Raw genomic sequence first — 19,958 nt, forward strand, 5'->3', positions numbered from 1 at the left:
ATGGTGCAGCAGACCCCTCCTGACTTGCCCGCTGCTCCCCTCAGCAGTGTACTTCTGTCAGTCTGCATGTTCTGTTCCCCACTCTGTCTCTGGTGAATCCTCTGACCCCCCACACCTCTGGCCTGTACCCCAGTTCTTGTATGCATAAATAAATAAATCTTAAAAAAAAAAAGAAATAGGCTACTATCTCTTCTTAGAAGGATTGCCTTAATAAGTGAGTTTTCAATCACAGTTCTCCTCTAACCCCACCCAGTTGTAAAAATAATCCTAATAGTCCTTATGTTTCTTTAGAGTTACTTCATAAAAGTATGCATGTATTATTTGGGATTGTATTATTAACTCATTAATCAATTTAGGAAATTTTAAAATTTTAGCCTTGGCTCTTGTTCTAGTTTCTGAACTCACTTTCAGCTTTAGTCCTTTCTGACCTCAGGTACATTTTGCTCTAGAAATTGTTACCTCATTGTACCTACATTGCAGAGATTAGCTTTCCGAAGCAGTTCTCTGCTTATAGACTTTAATGGTTACCTTGCTTGCAGTCATGCAAGTCTTACTTCTAGACATTAAGTATTCTGCTTATCTACTGCTAAATATCAAACCACCCCAAACTTCACGACTTATAATAGAACAATGGCTTATTATTTGTATACTATGTCATAATCCTGAGGGTGACTTGGCTCAACTGGGCAGTTCTTGCTGGGACTCTAGCAATTGCATTCAGGTGGGGACTGGGTCTGAGGCATCTTGAAGGCTTCCTCATTCACAGGTGTGGTGGTTGACCCTGGCAGCATGTGGCCTTTCCAGGTGGACTGTCGTCTTCACAGCAGGACAGCTGGATTCAGTGAGTGAGCGAGTTGAGAGAGAGCTAAGCAGAAGCCACATTATTGCCTTTGCTAATCTGGATTTGGAAGTTACACGGAGTCACTGGAGGATGTCTTTGTTGTTTCCAGCTTTAAGTATTTGTGTACATATAAGTTTGTATTTCTCTTGGGTGAATACCTAGGAGTATGATTGTTGGATCAAATGGTAAGGGTATGTTAAACTTAAGATGCTGTCAAATTGTTTTCTACATTGTGTGTGACAGTTGCATTACATCAGCAGTGTATGTGAACTTCAGTTGCTCTGCATCCTTGTCAGCTCTTGATATTGTCAGGTTTTTAAAAATTTTGCTCTTCAATAAGTTTGTAGTGGCATCTAATTTTGGCTTTAAATTGCATTTCTCCAATAATTTCAGACATCTTTTTATATACTTATTTCTCATGCTTATGTCTTCTTTCATGAACTATCTGTTTTGGTCTTTTGTCTATTAAGAATTGAATTGTTTCTTAATACTGACTTTCAAGCATTGATTATACATTCTAGATGCCAAGTTCTCTGTCATGAATGTGATGGCAAATATTTTCTCTCAGTGTGTGGCTTGTCTTTCTAGTCTCTTAATAACTTCTTTTATAGAGCATACATTTTTCAATTTAGATAAAATCCAACTGAAATTTTTCTTTTATGAATAATGCTGTTTTGATTCATTTAAAAAGTCTTTGTCCATACCTTGCTTGGCTGACCATCCCTTCTGCCTAGAATATGTGTTGTATCCCAGTCCCTCATCTCTGAAAGTTCAGTAACTTCCAGTAAGGATCTTCCTTGACTAGCCTTTGTTCTATGAAGGTCCACCTTCTATGTGCCATAGTACCTCATATTCCTCCTACTCTTTAGGGATTATTTTACTCTAGTATAATTTTCCCCCTCTGAGTCTTCTGGTAGGCCGTGATAGGTTGTCAGTGTCACCAAGGAATGGCCATCTTGCTATGTTATTTTTGCATCACAGCAAGTAAATCATGGACAGTGGATGGTACATGGTGAATATATTAATGAATGGAGTTGCTGGGCATATATGGGCTCCCAAGCCTTCCTATATACAATTCCTAACTACTTGAGTGACTCAATTCCCATCTCCTTGCCTGGTTGGCCCCTTCCAATCTTCCAATCTATAGAAGTATTTGTGCCCGACTATGTTCTTAGGGTATTTTGCACATGCCCCCTACTCAGCATGTCTTCTATTGTGTTACTGATTGACTTGGGTGTTGAGTGGGGGTGTTTCTCCTACTTAAGTACAGAAGAGAAGTAAGAGCCGCTCCTATTTATCACTTAACCCTTAGTTCCTGACAGCCCTGCTCAGTACTTAGTAGGTACCACAGAAATATTTATTGAATGAACTGAGACTTGTCTTTGTCTCATTCTAACTTTTTTTTAACATTAAAAAGTCTGGGCATAAACAAAAGTTAGGGAAATATGGTAACCACACTTCGCCAGCAAGCACAGGTTTCCATCATCTTCATGGGTAGTTTCGTTTTCTAGAACAAATTTTACTTACGTCATCCATAGAACATTTAATTCTCAAACTCTTTTAGGTTATGAATATGTATCATCATAGGAAATTAAAAAAATACAGAATTATGTTAGAAAAAAATTCATATCTCCTTTAATACTACTACCTAGGTAGAATAAAAATCATCTGACATTTTGCTATATGCCTTTCTCTTAAAGAAAACACAGTGTCTGTATTAGTGAGCTTTTATATCTGTCATTTTATATGCAGCTTTTACCAATTACAGCTATTGACTATATCACATGTAGGTGCTGAATATTTTTAAAAAAATTACTATTGTGCCATAAACATTTCTGGCTTATTAAGTGTTCAATTCAACTTTCAGTGTGTCATAATATAGGTTTTTCAAGGTTTTTGCATGTCAGACGGAGAGATGATACACTATCACTGCATTAATAGAGAACCTGCTTCTATTAATGATGTGCTCATTAATTCCTGAAAATGAGTTTGTTGTGATGAAAGCCAGATGCACTTCAAATCAAGTGACAGAATAGAATACATGCAGAATAAAGAGGTCTGAAGTATTCACTCCTTCACATTAAATCTACAAAGGGGATGAGTTGAGAATGACTAGCCAGAGTTCCTGAGTGATGGAGTATTGGAGAAGACTCTTGAACTTGCACTTTGTGATCCTGATAATAAGGTGGAATTTGTCCTCAGAGGAGCCACAACCTGTCATTTAACCACAGGGACAGCTGCCCTGCAGCTCATTCAGTGGGGAGAGATGAAGAGGGTGAAGACCTAAAACAACTTTGAAACTGTTGTTCTTATCTTTCAATCTAAAACATATGCAAAAATAATAAAAAGTCTTTTTGAGTAGAACAAATGGAACCTTGAGCCCCATGATTGAGATCCCTGATTATTGTGCAGTGTTTCCCCCTCCTGCCTATGGACATTTACTTCACCTCTGTAAAGCCTGTGTGAAGAGCCTACACCCATGTGGTGCTTCAGAATCTGCGTTCCTACCGTAGCTCTGTCCCTTTGATCCAGTTTCACTGATTGTCTCTGAATGTCTGTTTCTTTTTTGTCTAAAATGTAAGCAATAGTACCTCCTGGGCCTGTTTTGAAATTTCAATGAGACGGTCTATAGGAGTGACTGAACAGGGCCTGCCACCCAGAAGCTAAGAAATAATGCTGATTGTCAGTTCTTTCTCCACCTTCTGCCATTCTTAGTTTCTAGTTAAGGCAAAAAATGCTACTTGTCATGCCTGAGAACAAAACTGATATGGACTGGCTGAAGCTGTGAAACTGAATTAGACTCTTGAATTTCAAAGAACTTACAGCCTGGGTGGTAGGGGCAGATGTTGAAGTGACACATTGTACTGCAGGACAGAATGCAATAAATGCTGAATGGAGATGCAAGCAATGAATTGACCGGAGTGACCAGGGATGCCCAATGCATGGCTTCTCTTAGCTGAACACAGCAGAAAAGATGACCCCAATTGTGAAATTGCATGATGTTGTTGATAGTGAATTGTCTGTTTTTTGGCTTGGGTATGAGATAGAGATACGCTGTGGGAGATCAGGGTGGGAAAATACTACACCTGGGTCATCTCATGTATGCAGTCAGTACTGAGGATATAAGAATGCGCTGAATAATTGGGGAATCCATGCAATGTCACTTATCAGGCCAGGCACAGTCCTTGTTTGCAATGTAAATTCCTAGCTAGAGAATGTAGGATATAATTGATGGCAGGAATGGCCTAAAGAAGTAGGACTTGTTAGTATGGGATTAAACTTTCAATATCTGTTGGAGAAAGGAGGGTCTCTAAGCAAATTCTGCTACCAGTCTCTTTTCCTTTGGAAATAGGAATCAGAGTTCCTAGAGGTAACACAACTGCCACTTTTAGGAATTCTGCTTTTATCATACTGAGATTCTGTTGTAGATAATTTGTTTAGTGGTCAAAAGAGTTTTGACTGTCTTATTTCACTGAGCATGATCCCTTCCAGCTCCGTCCATGTTGCTGCAAATTGCATGAGTTTATCTTTTTTGATTGCTGAGTCATATTCCATTGTGTATATGTACCACATCTTCTTGATCCAGTTATCTATTTTGGGGCATTTGTGTCCATAGCTTACTTACTGTAAATAGTGCTACTATAAACATAGAGGTGCAGGTGCCCTTTTGAATTAATGTGCAAAAGTGAAAACTGATGTAAAAAATATGTAAAATTTAAAAAATTAAAAAGAAAGAGTTTTGACTGGATGTTGTATTTGTAAATAACAGAAACTAACAAGCAACCCTATATGTCACAGATTTAAAATGAAGTTCCAATATGACTATTGTAAGAGCACTTTTCATGTATTTTGTTATTTCTACTTTTAGGGACCTAATCCCAATTATTGCTGCCCTGGAATATAACCAGTGGTTCACAAAGCTGTCCTCTAAGGATCTCAAACTGGTAAGCAATTGAAGATACTGCAAATGTTGCTTTCTTTTGTTGAATTTCATGAACCTTATAAATATCCAAAAAACATTTGTTTTTCTACCATACTGGCAAGCTGTTTATGTCATATTTCCCATAGAGAGATTTTCTTATAAATGATCTGCAAAACATTTTGTAAAGTTTGTAATGTGAGTTGCTTCAGAGAACAACTTCCTCATATTTTTAGCTGCTTCAAGCAACTTTGGATGATGACCAGAAAGACACATTTAGTGTAGCCTTCAATACACACTCATTCTGTTGGTGAAAACTACTAAAGTTATACCAAATGGATTTTATGTTCCTATCTTACATTCTATCTTCACACAGCTTCCTTTCCTAAGAATTTAGTAAAAACTTACCAGGTAGAGTTGATCTGACGAATTATGATAGTTTTGGGGCAGATTTATATGGAAGCAAAATGAAAACAAAGTGAAATCTGTTAGTTTTCATCAATGGGGAACTACATTTTTGATCTGTTTTACTAGTGGAAATAAGATGCCCTATTATCTTTTACTGTGTGTTCAAAGCAGCTGTCTGGACATATATTTACCCATGAGTTATCTCTCTCTGTTGCTTCACTTTTTTGAACAGAAAATAATTCAGGTATTATTTTATTGAGACTCTTCCATTCAAGTCTCTAACTTTCAGAGGCCATTGAATCTGGGTATTTTAAGATTTTTAAAGTGAAGAGGTAGGACTTGGATTGTAACATGGATCTGTGGAAAGTGGAGGGTTGAGATTTGAAAGTGGACAGTTTGCTGGTTCTGTGAACTTTCCTGGGGTATGAATGGCTTAAGACATTATCAGTATGAGCCTGGGCTGAAGCCAGTGTGGTTTAGGAAAGGAATGTGGGTCTGGAACAGAAACGGGGATTTCAGATTCTGACTCATATTACTAGGTTCCGTGACATAGATTAAATTACTTGACCTTCCAAGACTTCAGCTTCCTCTGTAACTATTATTGTGAGCTAATTGGAGCTCAGTTTAATTCATCTCTATTCAGTACTTGTCAGAGTGTGTGGCTGTAGTAGCTACTCAGTGAAAATCGGCTTAATAAAGAGATGTCAGTGCCTCCCCTGGTGGTGCAGGCGGTTGAGCGCATCGCTGTGAAGCTGTCCACAGCCTCTGCAGCGCCAGTTGGATCCTGGCCGGCCAGCGAGGGTCCCACATGGCACTACAGACCTCTCCTGTCTTGCCCGCTGCTCCCCTCAGCAGTGTATTTCGTCAGTCTGCCTGTTCAGTTCCCTGCTCTGTCTCTGGTGAATCCTCTCACCCTCCCATGTATCTGGCCTGTACCCTGCTTCTTGTATAAATAAATAAATAAATCTTAAAAAAAAATGTCAGATTAATTTGTTGAATGAATGGGCATAGCAATATACCTAATTTGCAGATTAATGAAGTAAGTGAATGATATATGAAATAATTTGAACACATCACCTGACATGCTGGAATTGCGTACCTATTAACTGTTGTGATATCATTATCACAACAGACTAGTAAAGAGGCTGAGAAATGAACAAGTGCAGGGTAATGCACTATGGAAACACTATCAGCTAAATAGGAGGGATGTCTACAGTCAGTGATGATGGAACTTGGGATGTCAGGTGAGTCTCTAGGGGACAGAGGCCATGATGGGCTGTCTGGGAACAGCTTGCTGTGATGGGAGAATTTGCAGGACTGAGTGAGTGCAGGTTAAGATGGGAATGTGGAGCTATCTGAGGAAGAAGTAGATTATCCCAGGGATTGTGGGATCAGAGAGAACAGTACTTCTCTACCAAGTCCTTCTTCCAGCCTCATCCAGTCATTCCCCAAAACTCATGCTTTTCAAAGTGGTGTACAAGAGAGCTGTGAGGAGATTGTGACTGTCTCACTTTGGGAAATTGTCCCAACTCACTAGGGCAGAAGTGTGTCCAGGCTTTTGGTCCTGACAACTGCCTTTGTTGCTCCAGGATGTCTTCTCCTATCTGTTGCCTTAGAGATTTAGGAAAGAAAACAGGCACCTCATCATTTCAGTTCTGACAAGACCACACAGGTATGTGCTCAGATGCTTTCTTGGGAAGGCTGTGGGCTAATAGGATTTGAGGACTGCCCCTCTTGCTTTTCTTTTTTTCTTTGTTAAAGATTTATTTATTTGTACAAGAACTGGGGTACAGGCCAGAGGCATGGGAGGGTGAGAGAATTCACCAGTGACAGAGTGGGGAGCAGAACAGGCAGACGACCAAAAACACTGCTGAGAGGAACAGCAGGCGAGACAAGAGAGGTCTGCCGCGCCATGTGGGTAGCTACCTGGCCGGCTGGGAATCGAACCCGCGGTGCAGAGGTTGCGGACAGCTTCACAGGGCTGTGCTCACCCCACTGCACCACCGGGGGTGCCTCCCTCCTGCTTTTCTTAACTAAGGTTTAAACATAAAAATACACCACCACCAAGGCACCGATGGTCCTGGTGCTGCCACCATACTGCTTTCCATATGGGCTGCACCAATTTACATTCTCACTAAAAGCATACAAGGTTCCTTTTTTCCAAATCCTGGCCAGTACTTTTTGTTTGTCTTTTTGATAATAGCCATTCTAGCAGGTGTGACATGAAGGGTGTGATCCCTGTACCTCTAAATCATATACAATCTGTAAACCTGTGTTACCTCAATAAAAATAAATAAATTGAAAACAGAACTAACACGTGATCGGCAGTTTTTCTCCTGGGTATTAATCTGAAGAATATAAAGATATTAATTCAAAAAAGATATATCTATCCCTGTGTTAATTGCAGCACTATTCACAATCAATATATTTTAAATATAATATATACATGGAGGAGATGATTTATCTGGTTTCTTTACTGACAGTGTTTAATGTCCTGTTCTAAAATGCCTTTGTCTGATATTTCAAATTTGTTGGCTGAATCTCGGTAGGATCTGCTTCCAACTTTATATTAATTACTTATTTAACATCCTTTCGTACACACTAAAAAAAAAAAAAAAAGCCATAAAAATACATGTGTATTTTTAATAATTGGTATTTTAAAAAGAAAGTGATGTTTGGGATGTCACTGCAGATCTTCAAGAGAATATCACTTCTCCATGTTTTCCCCCTAAAATTAAAAAGAAATAATGCTTTCCCCTTTGATGGACCTGCATTATACAGTCTCAGAACATTTCCTAACACCAGGCTTATTTAAGGGAAGGGACAACCTCATACCTTTTTTTGATTTTTTTTTAAGATTTATTTATGCATATAAGAGCTGGGATACAGGCTTTTTGGGTTTTTTAAAACATGACACAAAGCAGTGATTCACTCTTAAGTTTTATGAATTCTCTGTGTTGGTAACAGTGCTCCTTGTTAATAAAGGTCTCCTGTACCAGGTTGCCACCTGAAAAATATGACTTAGAAGCTTTTATGTAGCTCTTACGAAGTCAGTTAGTATTCTCTATTCCTAATTTAAATAGGGAGATGGAAAGATTTTTTTTTTTAAGGTCGACCAAATATTGCCAGTAGGACTAAGTATGTGTGCAATATTCTGGATTCATTAAAAGAGCAATAGAATTGGGGCCTTGCTTACTCCTTCAGCGTGTATCTGTGGCAAGCCAGTGAGTTTACTTGCTCATTTAAAAAATCTTTTAAGAATGTTAATATTGGGTCAGATAATATATGTGGTTTCTTTTAGTTCTGAATTCTGTATGTTTTATTTTGCACTTGTTGATTTGTTCCAGTACAGTGACCCCTCTAGTTTTTATAGTATGCATTTGACTTTTAAGTAAGTGAAAGCACCTGAAGTGTCATTGTGTTAATTTGTTCAAAACATGTTTTTTTTTTTTTTTTTTTTTAAATCAATGCAGAGTCTAAACAGGCAGCACACTGGGGAGCTCTCCTGTAATGCCCACATTACATTTGGTATCTAGGTTTATGTGTGTATCTTTTTAAAAATTTCATTGCTGGTGAGGGTAGCACATGGTGGGCAGACCTCTCCTGCCACGCCCCCTGCTCCCCTCAGCAGTGTATTTCGTCAGTCTGCCTGTTCTGTTCCCCGCTCTGGCTCTGGTGAATTCTCTCACCCTCCCATGCTTCTGACTGTACCCAGTGCTTGTATAATAAATAAATAAATCTTTAAAAGAAAATTTCATCACCATGTATTCCTCAGAGTCTAAAACAATGCTTTTCATCTGGTTGACACTCAATTAAAAAGTAGCAAAATTAACCCAATTGTGAATGACTTAATTACCCCTCCCCGCTACTGGCCTCTTAAAGAAAAGTTGGAAGCACTTTTCATACATTTTCTTGAATAAATTTTTGCTATAGTAATTATCTCAATGCAATGAAAGTCCTGCTTCAACCCCTGCTTATGGAAATTACTTTTCTGGATGCTTGATAACCCTGGAAAAGTAATGATACCATGAGATGTTCCTGGAAATTAGGATAACTCTGCAAAAACATTGTCTAAGTAATTGATTTTTATCATGACAACACAAGAAAAGATCAGTCTCCCTGGTTAGATATTGTAGATAAGAATTATATTCATAAGGGGGTCACCATATTGAAAATCACCAGCATCAGCATAATGACAATTGCTGGCATCAGGTCAATAAGAATGAATTTGCCTCTACCATTATCCGTCTGTGGGACACATTAGAAACCCAGGACTAGTGTGAAAGGAACATTATAAACTGAATAGACGCAAGCAGCATATGGAAATAAGAGCTGTAGCTACTGTGGGGTGTTTAGATGTTGCTGGGGTGTTTTCACATCAGATTTTCTAAAGGAAAAACTTCACAACTTTTGCTCCATTTCCAATTTCCAGTGATGGTTAATGCAGTTGGGTATTTGTGATTTGATGCACCAAAAAACCATAAAACCTTTATGTGGTATTTTAAAAGAGAAAATGCTTTCACTGTTGTATGCCGTGACTGATGATACATGTTTTCAGTGTTAGATAATTATTTCTATATATGTGTGTATGATATGATATGACACATGATAGTCACATATATAAGATATACATATGTATAAATATGTAGTATACAAACAGTAATCAGAAAGCTAGCAAAAAAGATAGAGATATGTATTTATATATCTCTATATATAGTTCATGAAGAATTTGAATAGACCCTAAGTTATAATGAGATTTTAAAATCTCTTTTTAACATATAAATAATTTGATGGTCAGGAGGCCAACTTCAATTAGTTTTGGAATAAGGCAGAATATAAATAAGTATAAAATATTAATGAATGAAAAATTTTAAAAAATTATGTGCAATTCTGCCACCAGGGAATAACTTTTTATTTTTCATAGTTCCAGCAAGACTTTTTCTACTTTTGTCAGCCATGTAAAGTCTTGTCAGCCATGTCAAGTCTTGTCATCTTTATGGAATATTTTATTCATGCATTTTTATTTAACATGCTATCTTAAGCATTTAAACTATTTAGACAAACATAATTTTGCAACCATGTGATTTTTAAAAACATGTTTATTAACATAAGAGACCATTATTTATTGAACTCTTTTTGGGTTGTTTCCCAGTTGCTCCCACAATAGAGAATTCTAGTAAGAACTTTGAAGTAGTAGCTAATATCTACAAGGGCTTATTCAGCCTCCTGTTAAAAATAGATGACATCTTTAGACCTTAATTAACTTATCCATAAAAGGGAATCATAATACTTAACAATTTTATAAAAAAATAAAGGGGTTAGCTCGACGCAGGGCACATGCCAAGAGCTCAGGAAAGATATTTTTGTCATCCACATCATGATCCTCTTCAGTACCATTTGGTCTTTATTTAGTTCTCCAGTATGAATATCAGTTCTTTGGGAATCCTTTTCGCTTTCCCATAATTGAATAAGATGTTTCCCGTATGTCCATAGCCCTACCAAGTAAGCCCTTTGCTTTGCTGTCATAGTTGCATATTCTTATCTGATTCCTTTGCTGGATGGTAAACTCTTAAAGGCAGGGAGATTGTCCTTTATGTCATTGTATTCCCATGACCTTCGCCATGATAGTGCAGAGTAATAGATGCCTATTGAGGTTTGTTGAATGAAGGCATGCATGCATGAATGATTTATTTAATGAACACACTGCATCTGCAAATTTATAACAATAAAGTGAGGTTGGTTTGAGATTTATGGTGTGATCAGAGACTGTTTTCTGTTACAGTCCACTGATGTCTGTGAACAGATCTTGAGAGTGGTTAGTAGGTCCAATCGACTGGAAGAACTGGTGTTGGAAAATGCTGGACTCCGAACGTGAGTATTCTCCCAAATATGTGTTGCTTAAAAACTTTTTGTCATTTCCTCTAAAATCAATATATAGTTTTAAAAAAAGTGGGTCACTCACATGTGAAGTATAGTGTTTTCCCTTCTTAAAAAATATCCTTATTTTCCCTATCATACTCACAAAGCTCAAGGACTTTATATAAGACAATTTGCTTAGTTTTTGATATTTTTGAGGGTGCATGTATAGTGGTTAAGAACATAGACCCTTGGGCCTCCCCAGTCGCACAGCGGTTGAACGCTGGGTTGCAAAGCTGCCTGCAGCCTCTGCGGCACTGGTTCGATCCCCGGCTACTCCTCGGCCACCGGAGGAGGGTCCCGCATGGCGTGCAGACCTCTCCTGCCGCCCGCTGCTCCCCTCAGCAGTGTACTTCGGTCCTTCTGCCTGCTCTGCTTCCTACTCTGGTGAATTCTCTCACTCTCCCGCGCTTCTGACTGTACCCAGTGCTTGCGTAAATGAATGAATGAATGAATGAATGAATAAATCTTTAAAAAAAAAAACATAGACCCTTAATCTCAGGTATATTGCTTAAGCCCTCTGTGCCTCAGTCTCTTTGCCTTTAAAATGGGAATAATAGTATCTAATTTAATGAATGATAGTTGTGAGGATAAGTAAATTTTTAAATGTAAAGTGCTTAGGAAAGTATCTTTCCTATTATAGATACTTTGTGTTAGCTTTTCTTAGTATCGCTAGTGATAGTCTTAGTAATAACATATTTCATATGATTCTACTGCTTGATCAGTTTTAGTCATTTACCCTTTCTTTAGACACTTACATAGTCCTCATCTGGTGGTTCAGTAGTTGATATGCAAGTCAGGTGAAGAGTTTTGAATCTGCTACAATAAAGACTTTAGTACTGCTCTCTGGGGAGGGTTGACAGTTTTGTAATCATAGCACTTAGTGTGTTATTTTAAGTTAAATCTACCTAAAATAGTGATTTTGATTTTTCTTAAAATACAGTGCTAGCAATTGTAGCCTTTCAACTTGATAATTAGCGCAATCAGTTTTGCATTCATGAGTATTGTGTTCATGGAAACTAAGTGATAGTGAATGGTCTGTTGCAGTTTTCTTGAACAGCAGATTCAATTCTGGATTTCTATCTCTTTTTTTTAGTTAAGGAGGGGCCAAGTTGGATTTTTTTATGGCAATGCATCTTGAAAGGGGCAATTGTGTGTGTGTGTGTGTGTGTGTGTATAATTATATATTATATATTTTATATATATATAATTTTTTAATGAGTTTTTGGCTAATCAAAATGAGCCATATACAGGACTATAGCTTTACAGACTTGCTAACAAGAATATATATTTGTGCAAAACAGATTGGGTGTTAACAAATATATACTATATAGATTATTCCTGAAAGAAAGCCTTTCTTATTTGCAGATTGCACTCCAGCTACTCTAGCTTTAAATGTTTTATTTGAAGAGTTTAACATTTTGTGTTATTTAATCTTATTGTTTTGTTTGCTTGCAGAGATTTTGCACAAAAACTGGCCAGTGCTCTAGCGCATAATCCCAACTCAGGACTCCACACGATTAACCTTGCTGGCAACCCCCTGGAGGATCGAGGTACCACAGTGTACATGTGAACACCAATGAACTATTGTAATAGAATGGGGGATTTTGGTGTAGCCATGTCTGAAGAATAGTATCTTGCTTAGCCATCATTATGTTATCAGTGCTGCTGCTACTTCTTTTTCTGCATACCAGATGTGCATGAGTAAGAGGCAGAGTGGGGAGCAGAACAGGTGGAGTTACTGGAATACACTGCTATGGGGAACAGTGGGCAAGACAGGAGAGGTCTCTGTGCCGTGTGGGTTAGCTCCCTGGCCGGAGACTGAACTCAGGCTGTAGCAGTGACAGTGCTGAGACTTAACCCCTGTGCCACCAGGGAGGCCTGCTGCTACTCTTGTTAGCTTCTAGACCTTTTCACCTTGTGATGAAAGTACTCATGCCCAAATCCTGTCATGTGATTAATGTTTTTGGAAGTGATACAAAATGAAAGGGGGTATTATTTTTAAACTATTTGTTTTTGTATTATTGCATCATTTCCTTGGTTCAGTCATCTGGGTACAGATGAGCTGGATTCTCTACTGGCTGCATTCTCACAGAACTGAAATCAAGTGGTCAGCTTAGTCTCTGGGATCTTGTCTATGACCTGGGATCTTCCTCATCAAGCTCACTTGTTGGCCAAATTAATTCTCTTGAGGATAGAGGACTGAAGTTTTCCTGCTAGCTACCCAGCCAGGCCTAGTCCCAGTGCCTAGAAACTGTGCTCATGTCTTTACCTTCTGGGTTTCTCCAGGTTGCTACCCAGTGGTAGCACATCTATTGTGATGCCTTGCTTTCTTTTCAACAGCTTAGCTGATAAGGTCAGACCCACCCAGGACAATCTCTGAGTCAGTTAATTACTCAGTTGATGGACTCAAAGTCAATTGATCAGTAAACTTAATGACTAGTGAATTCAATAGTCTGCTCCACATGCTTGAGGAAATTAACCAGGGTGTATATACCAGGGGGCAGGAATCTCCGGGAAGCTTAACAATTCTGCCTACCAGAAATGTCTTTAATATTTAACCAGATTTGAATGTGGACATAGGGAGAAGTTGAAGTGAAACAAGGGTGTACAGGGCAGAGGGCCACAAGGCAGGAGGCTGGGTAGAAGGATGGAACAGCCAGAATGGCCACCTACCTGCCCGGCCTCTGATCCAAGAGAGGCACCAAAAGGCCAAAAGGTCAAAAAACCTAAACTAATTGCTATAGCAATACAATGCCCACACAATAGTGTCCTCCTAAAGCCTAACAAAGGACAGTGCCTGATAAGAGGACAGGTCACTCTCTGTGGGTTCTCATGCACACATCCAATTACAAGAGACCTTAGGCTCCAGGAACAACAACCTGGGGTTTTGTATTATAAAGAGGGGAAACAAAGAGCTTGTTTTATCCATAAGTGTCCTGCTATCTCACCCACACAGTGTCAGTGATGGTCACCACCGGTAACCAGGAGTGCTGGACAGCTCTGGCCAGTAGTGATGGTTACTACTGGTCCCTCAGAGGTGTGTCAGAGACCCCCCAGTGTTAACAGCTCTTTGTGATCTATTGGGTGACACCAACAACAGCTTTTTGAGACACCAGGCCCAGGACCTTTGGTGCTCCTTTCAGGCGATGTCAGGGACAGGACCGGAGGTCCAGTCTCTACAAAGGTCTTCGGCTTCTCTTCTCCCCTCACAGGTTGGCTGCTGGATGCTTCTTTTCCTTTTTCTTCAGAGGCCAGGAACTGAGTCTTCTTTTTTCTTCGGAGGCTGGAACCATCTTCTTTCTCCCTTTGAAGGCTGGTGTCATCCCTCCTGTTCTGGGGCTGGCATCATCTTTCTTGTTCATCTCTTCTATTTGTTTCTCTTCAGCAACCTGTCTTATATCCTCTTTCAGGGTGCCCCACCCACATGTCTGATTGGACCGTTTTTCAATCCTGTGGCTGATTGGACCAATCAGCTCATAGCTTGCACCCGATTGGTCCATTCTGTGATCCAGGAAGTACACTGTTACATAAAAGGGCTCTGAGGAGCAACTGCCACAACTGACAAAATGGCAGTTACTGGGTTCTGAGAAGCAACTGCCATAACTGACTTGTGGTGGAGCAGCAGGTTGAAGGAACACCGTTGCTCCTGCTGGCTCCCACAGCTGAGGTGCCTGGGTTTCAGTAACAAAAGGACTAGAGTTACGGCAGAAGAAGTATTCATTAAAAGTGTTTGCAAGAGTAGAGAGAAGAGTCAGTACATTTAGAAAGTGAAAATTAGGAGTTTGAATTCACAGTGGGAAAACTTTGATGGACAGATTTAAGAAGAAATAACTATATCTCTAGAGGTAATATTTTGTTTTCATTAAGAAGAAATAACTAACTCTAGAGGTAATATTTTGTTTTCATTATTTGTTGCAAATGTTTTCCAGCATTGTTGAATAACAGTCTTTCACATTTTGAAATCTTATATATTTGATGAGGATTAATTATGCAGCTGAGCTGAAGAAACAAATATAGACAGTTCTGCTTTTTGTTCCTGATACTTTCTTCTTCACCCAAAAATACACGCATGTGAGATGCAAGCAAAAATTTCTTTTTTTTTGCATTTTTTTTCTTTTTTATTTATTTATACAAGCACTGGGTAAAGTCAGAAGCGCGGGAGGGTGAGAGAATTCACCAGAGCGGGGAGCAGAACAGGCAGACTGGCAAAGTACAGTGCTGAGGGGAGCAGCGGGTGGCAGGCGAGGTCCGCGCGCCATGTGGGACCCTCGCTGGTGGCCGGGGATCGAACCGGCACTGCAGAGGCTTCGGGCAGCTTTGCAGCCCAGCCAGCGCTCAACTGCTGCGCCACCAGGGAGGCCCACAAGCAAAAATTTCAAGAGTAACATCCCATCATTGATAGTAGTGAATTTAAAGGAAGGTTAAGACTGAATTAGAAAACTAGATCACGGGAACAATTCCCTTGTAGAAAGAGCCAAAGCTGAAAATATTGGATACCTGTCCCTGAAATAGGAGTTTCTCTGCAATGTAATCATTTCTTCAGGAAGAACAAGGGACTCTTATTAATCACATCCTACAGTGTTCATATGAAAAAGTAGGAACCACTTTTTCCTTTTTCTTTTATCAGTAGGAAGGCTGATTATGGTTTTTTTTGGTTTTTTGGTTGTTTTATTTTTTTTTTAGTTTATTTTTTTTAAGATTTATTTTCATTTATTTATACAAGCACTGGGTACAGTCAGAAGCGCGGGAGGGTGAGAGAATTCACCAGAGTGGGGAGCAGAGCAGGCAGACTGAAGTACACTGCTGAGGGGAGCAGCGGGCGGCAGGAAAGGTCTGCGCATCATGTGGGACCCTCCTCTGGTGGCCGGGGAGCAGCCAGGGATTGAACCGGCACTGCAGAGGCTGCGGGCATTTCGCAACCCAGCGCTCAACCGCTGTGCCACCGGGGAGGCGCATGATTATGTTTGTAAGATGGGAAGGACTTAAATGTATTTATTTACTGGCAGGACAAAAGCATGAGGAGATAATTGTTGTAGGCAGGAGGTGCACTACAGAGTGCAGTGGAATTGGAAGGGACACTCCTCACTCAGACCTTAGGAAAACACAAATTCAAACCACATTTCAACACCATTTGGCAACTGGTGGTTTGACTTACTCCAGTTAAGTGCTGGAGAGGATGCAGGAAGTGGCAACTCATGCCTTACTGGTGTGAGTGTAAAATGGTGCAGCCACTATGGAAACTGGTTATGTGGTTTCTTAAAATGTTAAGTACAAGTTAGTCACACAACACAGCAGTTCCACTCCTAATTATCACCCAAGAGAAATGGAGTATACATCTACTGGAGACTTGTAAATAAATGTTTACCACAGCACTATTCATAATGGCCCCAGAGTGGAAACAGCCAATTTGCCCATCCAGTCCATTAGTGAGTGGATAAACCAAATGTGGTGGATCTGTACAATGAAACATACTCAACAAAATGAGAGAACAAAGTGCTGATACAGGCAGTGATGTTGTTAAACTCAGTAGTGTGGTAAGTGAAAGTAGCAGGCCCCAAAGTCCACATGTTGTTTGAGTTTGAGAGGCTGGGAGGGGAACATTGAGTCTGAGGGTCTTGTCCTCTTTGCTGTTGAGTCCCTCGCCTGCATTGAGGTATAGTCATGCTGGACAACCTGTGGCCTGTTGTGTAATTTCATCCATCAGACTCTCACTTGTGGATTTAACTTCTGACACTAACTTCTTTCTGCTGTGTTAAATAGATGGACATTTCTCTTCCACCAACTTACTTCTCTTTCCTCCTCTTTGTCCATTGGTCTCCGCTAACTACCTAAGATTGTACCTAATCAATAAAGACTTTAAACTCAATTTGATTTCATTTAACCATCATTCTGCATTAAAAAAATTTTAATCGAAGTAACACTGCATTATAACTTTAGGTAAGTTTCAGGTGTGCATTGTTAACAGTATATACTAGGGCCTCCCCAGTGGCACAGCGGGTTGAGCGCAGTGCTGTGAAGCTGTCCGCAGCCTCTACAGCATGGGTTTGATCCCAGCCAGCCAGGGAAATACCCACATGTCATGGCAGACCTCTCCTGTCTCGCCCGCTGCTCTACTCAGCAGTGTATTTCGGTTGTCTGCCTGTTCTGCTCCCTGCTGCCTGTTCTGTCTCTGGTGAATCCTCTCACCCTCCCGTGCCTCTGGCCTGTACCCTATTTTTATACCCTTGTATAAAAATAAATAAATCTTAAAAAAAAAAAACAGTATATACTACATTAAGTTCACCATGTAGGTGTTTTAATTGCAGTTGAATATCTTAGTGAAGTTTATTGAGATTTCTTTTGTATGGAGTCAGAAAGTCTGCAAAGATAACACTTTGCTACTTTTCTTTCCCATGTTCCTGCCTCTGTGACCTGATTTTGTAATTGTCATCTACCTGCAGTTCCTTCACCGGGCTTATAATCATGAATCTTTCCAGGGTGTTTGCCTCAGCTTTGTGTCCACATCCCAGCTTTCCAGTGTGGTTTCTGTTCAAATACAGTCAAGTTCTGACACTGATGAAAGTATTTTCTCCAGCTCAGACAGTCCTCATTTTTGCTCCTTCTAGAGTCATTTCTTGCTGTATTCTCCAGTTCTTTTGGAAAGTGCCAACCCCCATATTTCCCATCTTTTTTACCTCTTGGGACTGACCCTCCCAAAAGCAAATTCTTTGTAGATTCTTTTCACTCAGTCCAAATATCTGAGAATAGTGGTAGTTTTTCTGCTCAGGGATGGAAAATCCATATGAGACCCAACCGAGTATGAAATATTTATTAAAATTTCAAACTAGGGGAAATTTTCTATGGTTTTTGTTTCTCAACTTTGCAATGACAATATTTTATCTTTGAAGACAATAAGAAGCATGAAGGGAGAGTTTGTAATTGAATGTCATAGGATACAAAAGAGACCAAGCCAGGAAGATGATTTGTAAGGCAACTCAAAGAAATGTCAGGCAAATACAGCCTGAACCATTGACAGCCCAGAATTCTGAGGAATTTAAACACCCAATGGAATTTGATTTTCCTCCTGTACCATCAACTCAGGGACTTATTTGGAAACTCTCAGAAAAAAGGTTTGGCTCCTGGCTTTGCATGATGAATGCTGATGCAGCAAATTTCTGTTATTTGCAGCTCAGTCTCCTTGCCCGTCCTTGTAGAGGGCCTGGTGGTGAAGGAGGCTAAGGCATAGTTTAATGGGCAGGTATAGTGTAGGTGGGAAATGCTGCTGCAGGGCTTGAGGCCCTGCACTTTTTATTTTTTTATTAATTTTTTTTTAAATTATATCTTTTACACCATAAAATTCCCACCACCAATTCATCTGTGAGCCATCACCATAGTCCCTTGTGTGATCCCTCCCTCACAGAATGTCCCTGATTTGTGGTTGCCTGCTAATTTTGCTTTTTGTTTTTTTATTTTTATTTTTTTAAAGATTTGTTTATTTGTACAAGAAACAGGGTACAGGCCAGATGCGCGGGAAGTGAGAGGATTCACCAGAGACAGAGCAGGGAACAGAACAGGCAGACTGATGAAATACACTGCTGAGGAGAGCAGCGGGTGAGACAGGAGAGGTCTGCTGCGCCATGTGGGAATCTCGCTGGCCGGTCGTGATCGAGCCCGTGCTACAGAGGCTGTGGACAGCCTCACAGCTTGGCGCTCAACCGCCTGTGCCACCAGGGAGGACTTATTATTATTAATTTTTAGATAGTGAATGGACTGCACATCTGTAGGTGCTCCTCTCACCCTGGGCATGGGGTCCCACAGGTTCTGCATTTTGCTTTTCTCACCCAGGGTGTTGTCACACATAGGTCAAGACTCATTAGCAACTCATGAAGTCAATTTAATATTCATAACATATATTTTATTTTTTTTTAAAGATTTATTTATTTATTTATACAAGCACTGGGTACAGTCAGAAGCGCAGGAGGGAGAGAGAATTCACCAGAGCCAGAGCAGGGAGCAGAACAAGCAGACTGACGAAATACACTGCTGAGGGGAGCAGTGGGCAGCAGGAGAGGACTGCACGCCATGTGGGACCCTCGCCTGGCGGATGGGAATCGAACTGGCGCTGCAGAGGCTGCGGGCAGCTTCACAACCCAGCACTCAACTGCTGCTCCACTCGGGAGGCCCCATAACATATATTTTAAAAAAAGGGAACAGGATAGAAAATATCAGAGTGTCTTGTTTCAGAAAACTGGGATTTTCTCTTTTCTCGTTACTATTTTTGTGTGAGGTTCTTCAGCAGGATATCAGATCCCCTTATGTGGCTCATGGTAGAATAAGCTTGAATGGTGCTGCTTTGGCTGAACTTGATTATTTTGTTCTGTGGTGCATCCTCTGGTCTGACCAGTGATTGAACCGGGGGGTTCCAGCCTTTGCCTCCCAACTAACCCTTTGCACATGACATAATTTATTGAATCAAAGTTGGGTATTTCCATAGAATCCAGTTCTTTTGCTCATTTCTCATGTTTTATTTCCACAAATGCTACAGCCTCCAGTTTTCCATGTTCTATCCTTCCCAGTTACGCTGGATTTATGATCTTATTAGCCTTTTCAGAAATGTCCATCCTATTTCCTCCCCTGCCTTTGTTCTAAATTTAATTATATATTTGTAGGATTTAGAATCCTGTTACAGTGCATTTTCTTTTTTTTCTTTTTATTTTCTTTTTTTTAGGAAATGTTGACATTAAATATTAAAATTTTTTGTGCTGATAACTAATTTGATCTTCTAAATAAGAAAGAGGTCGTAGAGTTACTGATCACACTTTATAGTGTATTATTATATTTTTTATATCACTCAGTATAATCCAGTGGGTTCTGGAGGCCAAGTACATGGAT

The 19,958-nt window shown here is 39.9% G+C and overlaps 1 protein-coding gene across 8 annotated transcripts in view; it reads left to right on the top strand.

Moving 5' to 3' along the window:
* CARMIL1 (capping protein regulator and myosin 1 linker 1) overlaps window positions 1-19,958 on the top strand; it is a 327,354-nt gene that overhangs the window by 168,449 nt on the left and 138,947 nt on the right. For all 8 annotated transcript variants that reach the window (XM_037521032.2, XM_054698351.1, XM_054698353.1 and 5 more), the window contains exons 9-11: window positions 4,710-4,785; window positions 10,951-11,039; window positions 12,543-12,637. In XM_037521032.2, coding sequence (XP_037376929.2) covers window positions 4,710-4,785; window positions 10,951-11,039; window positions 12,543-12,637 — 260 coding nt within the window. The remainder of the gene's footprint in view (window positions 1-4,709; window positions 4,786-10,950; window positions 11,040-12,542; window positions 12,638-19,958) is intronic.

The sequence above is a fragment of the Talpa occidentalis genome, unplaced genomic scaffold (genome assembly GCF_014898055.3).
Source record: "Talpa occidentalis isolate TD23 unplaced genomic scaffold, MPIMG_talOcc4v2.1 talOcc4.2, whole genome shotgun sequence".
In the NCBI taxonomy this organism is placed as follows: domain Eukaryota; kingdom Metazoa; phylum Chordata; class Mammalia; order Eulipotyphla; family Talpidae; genus Talpa; species Talpa occidentalis.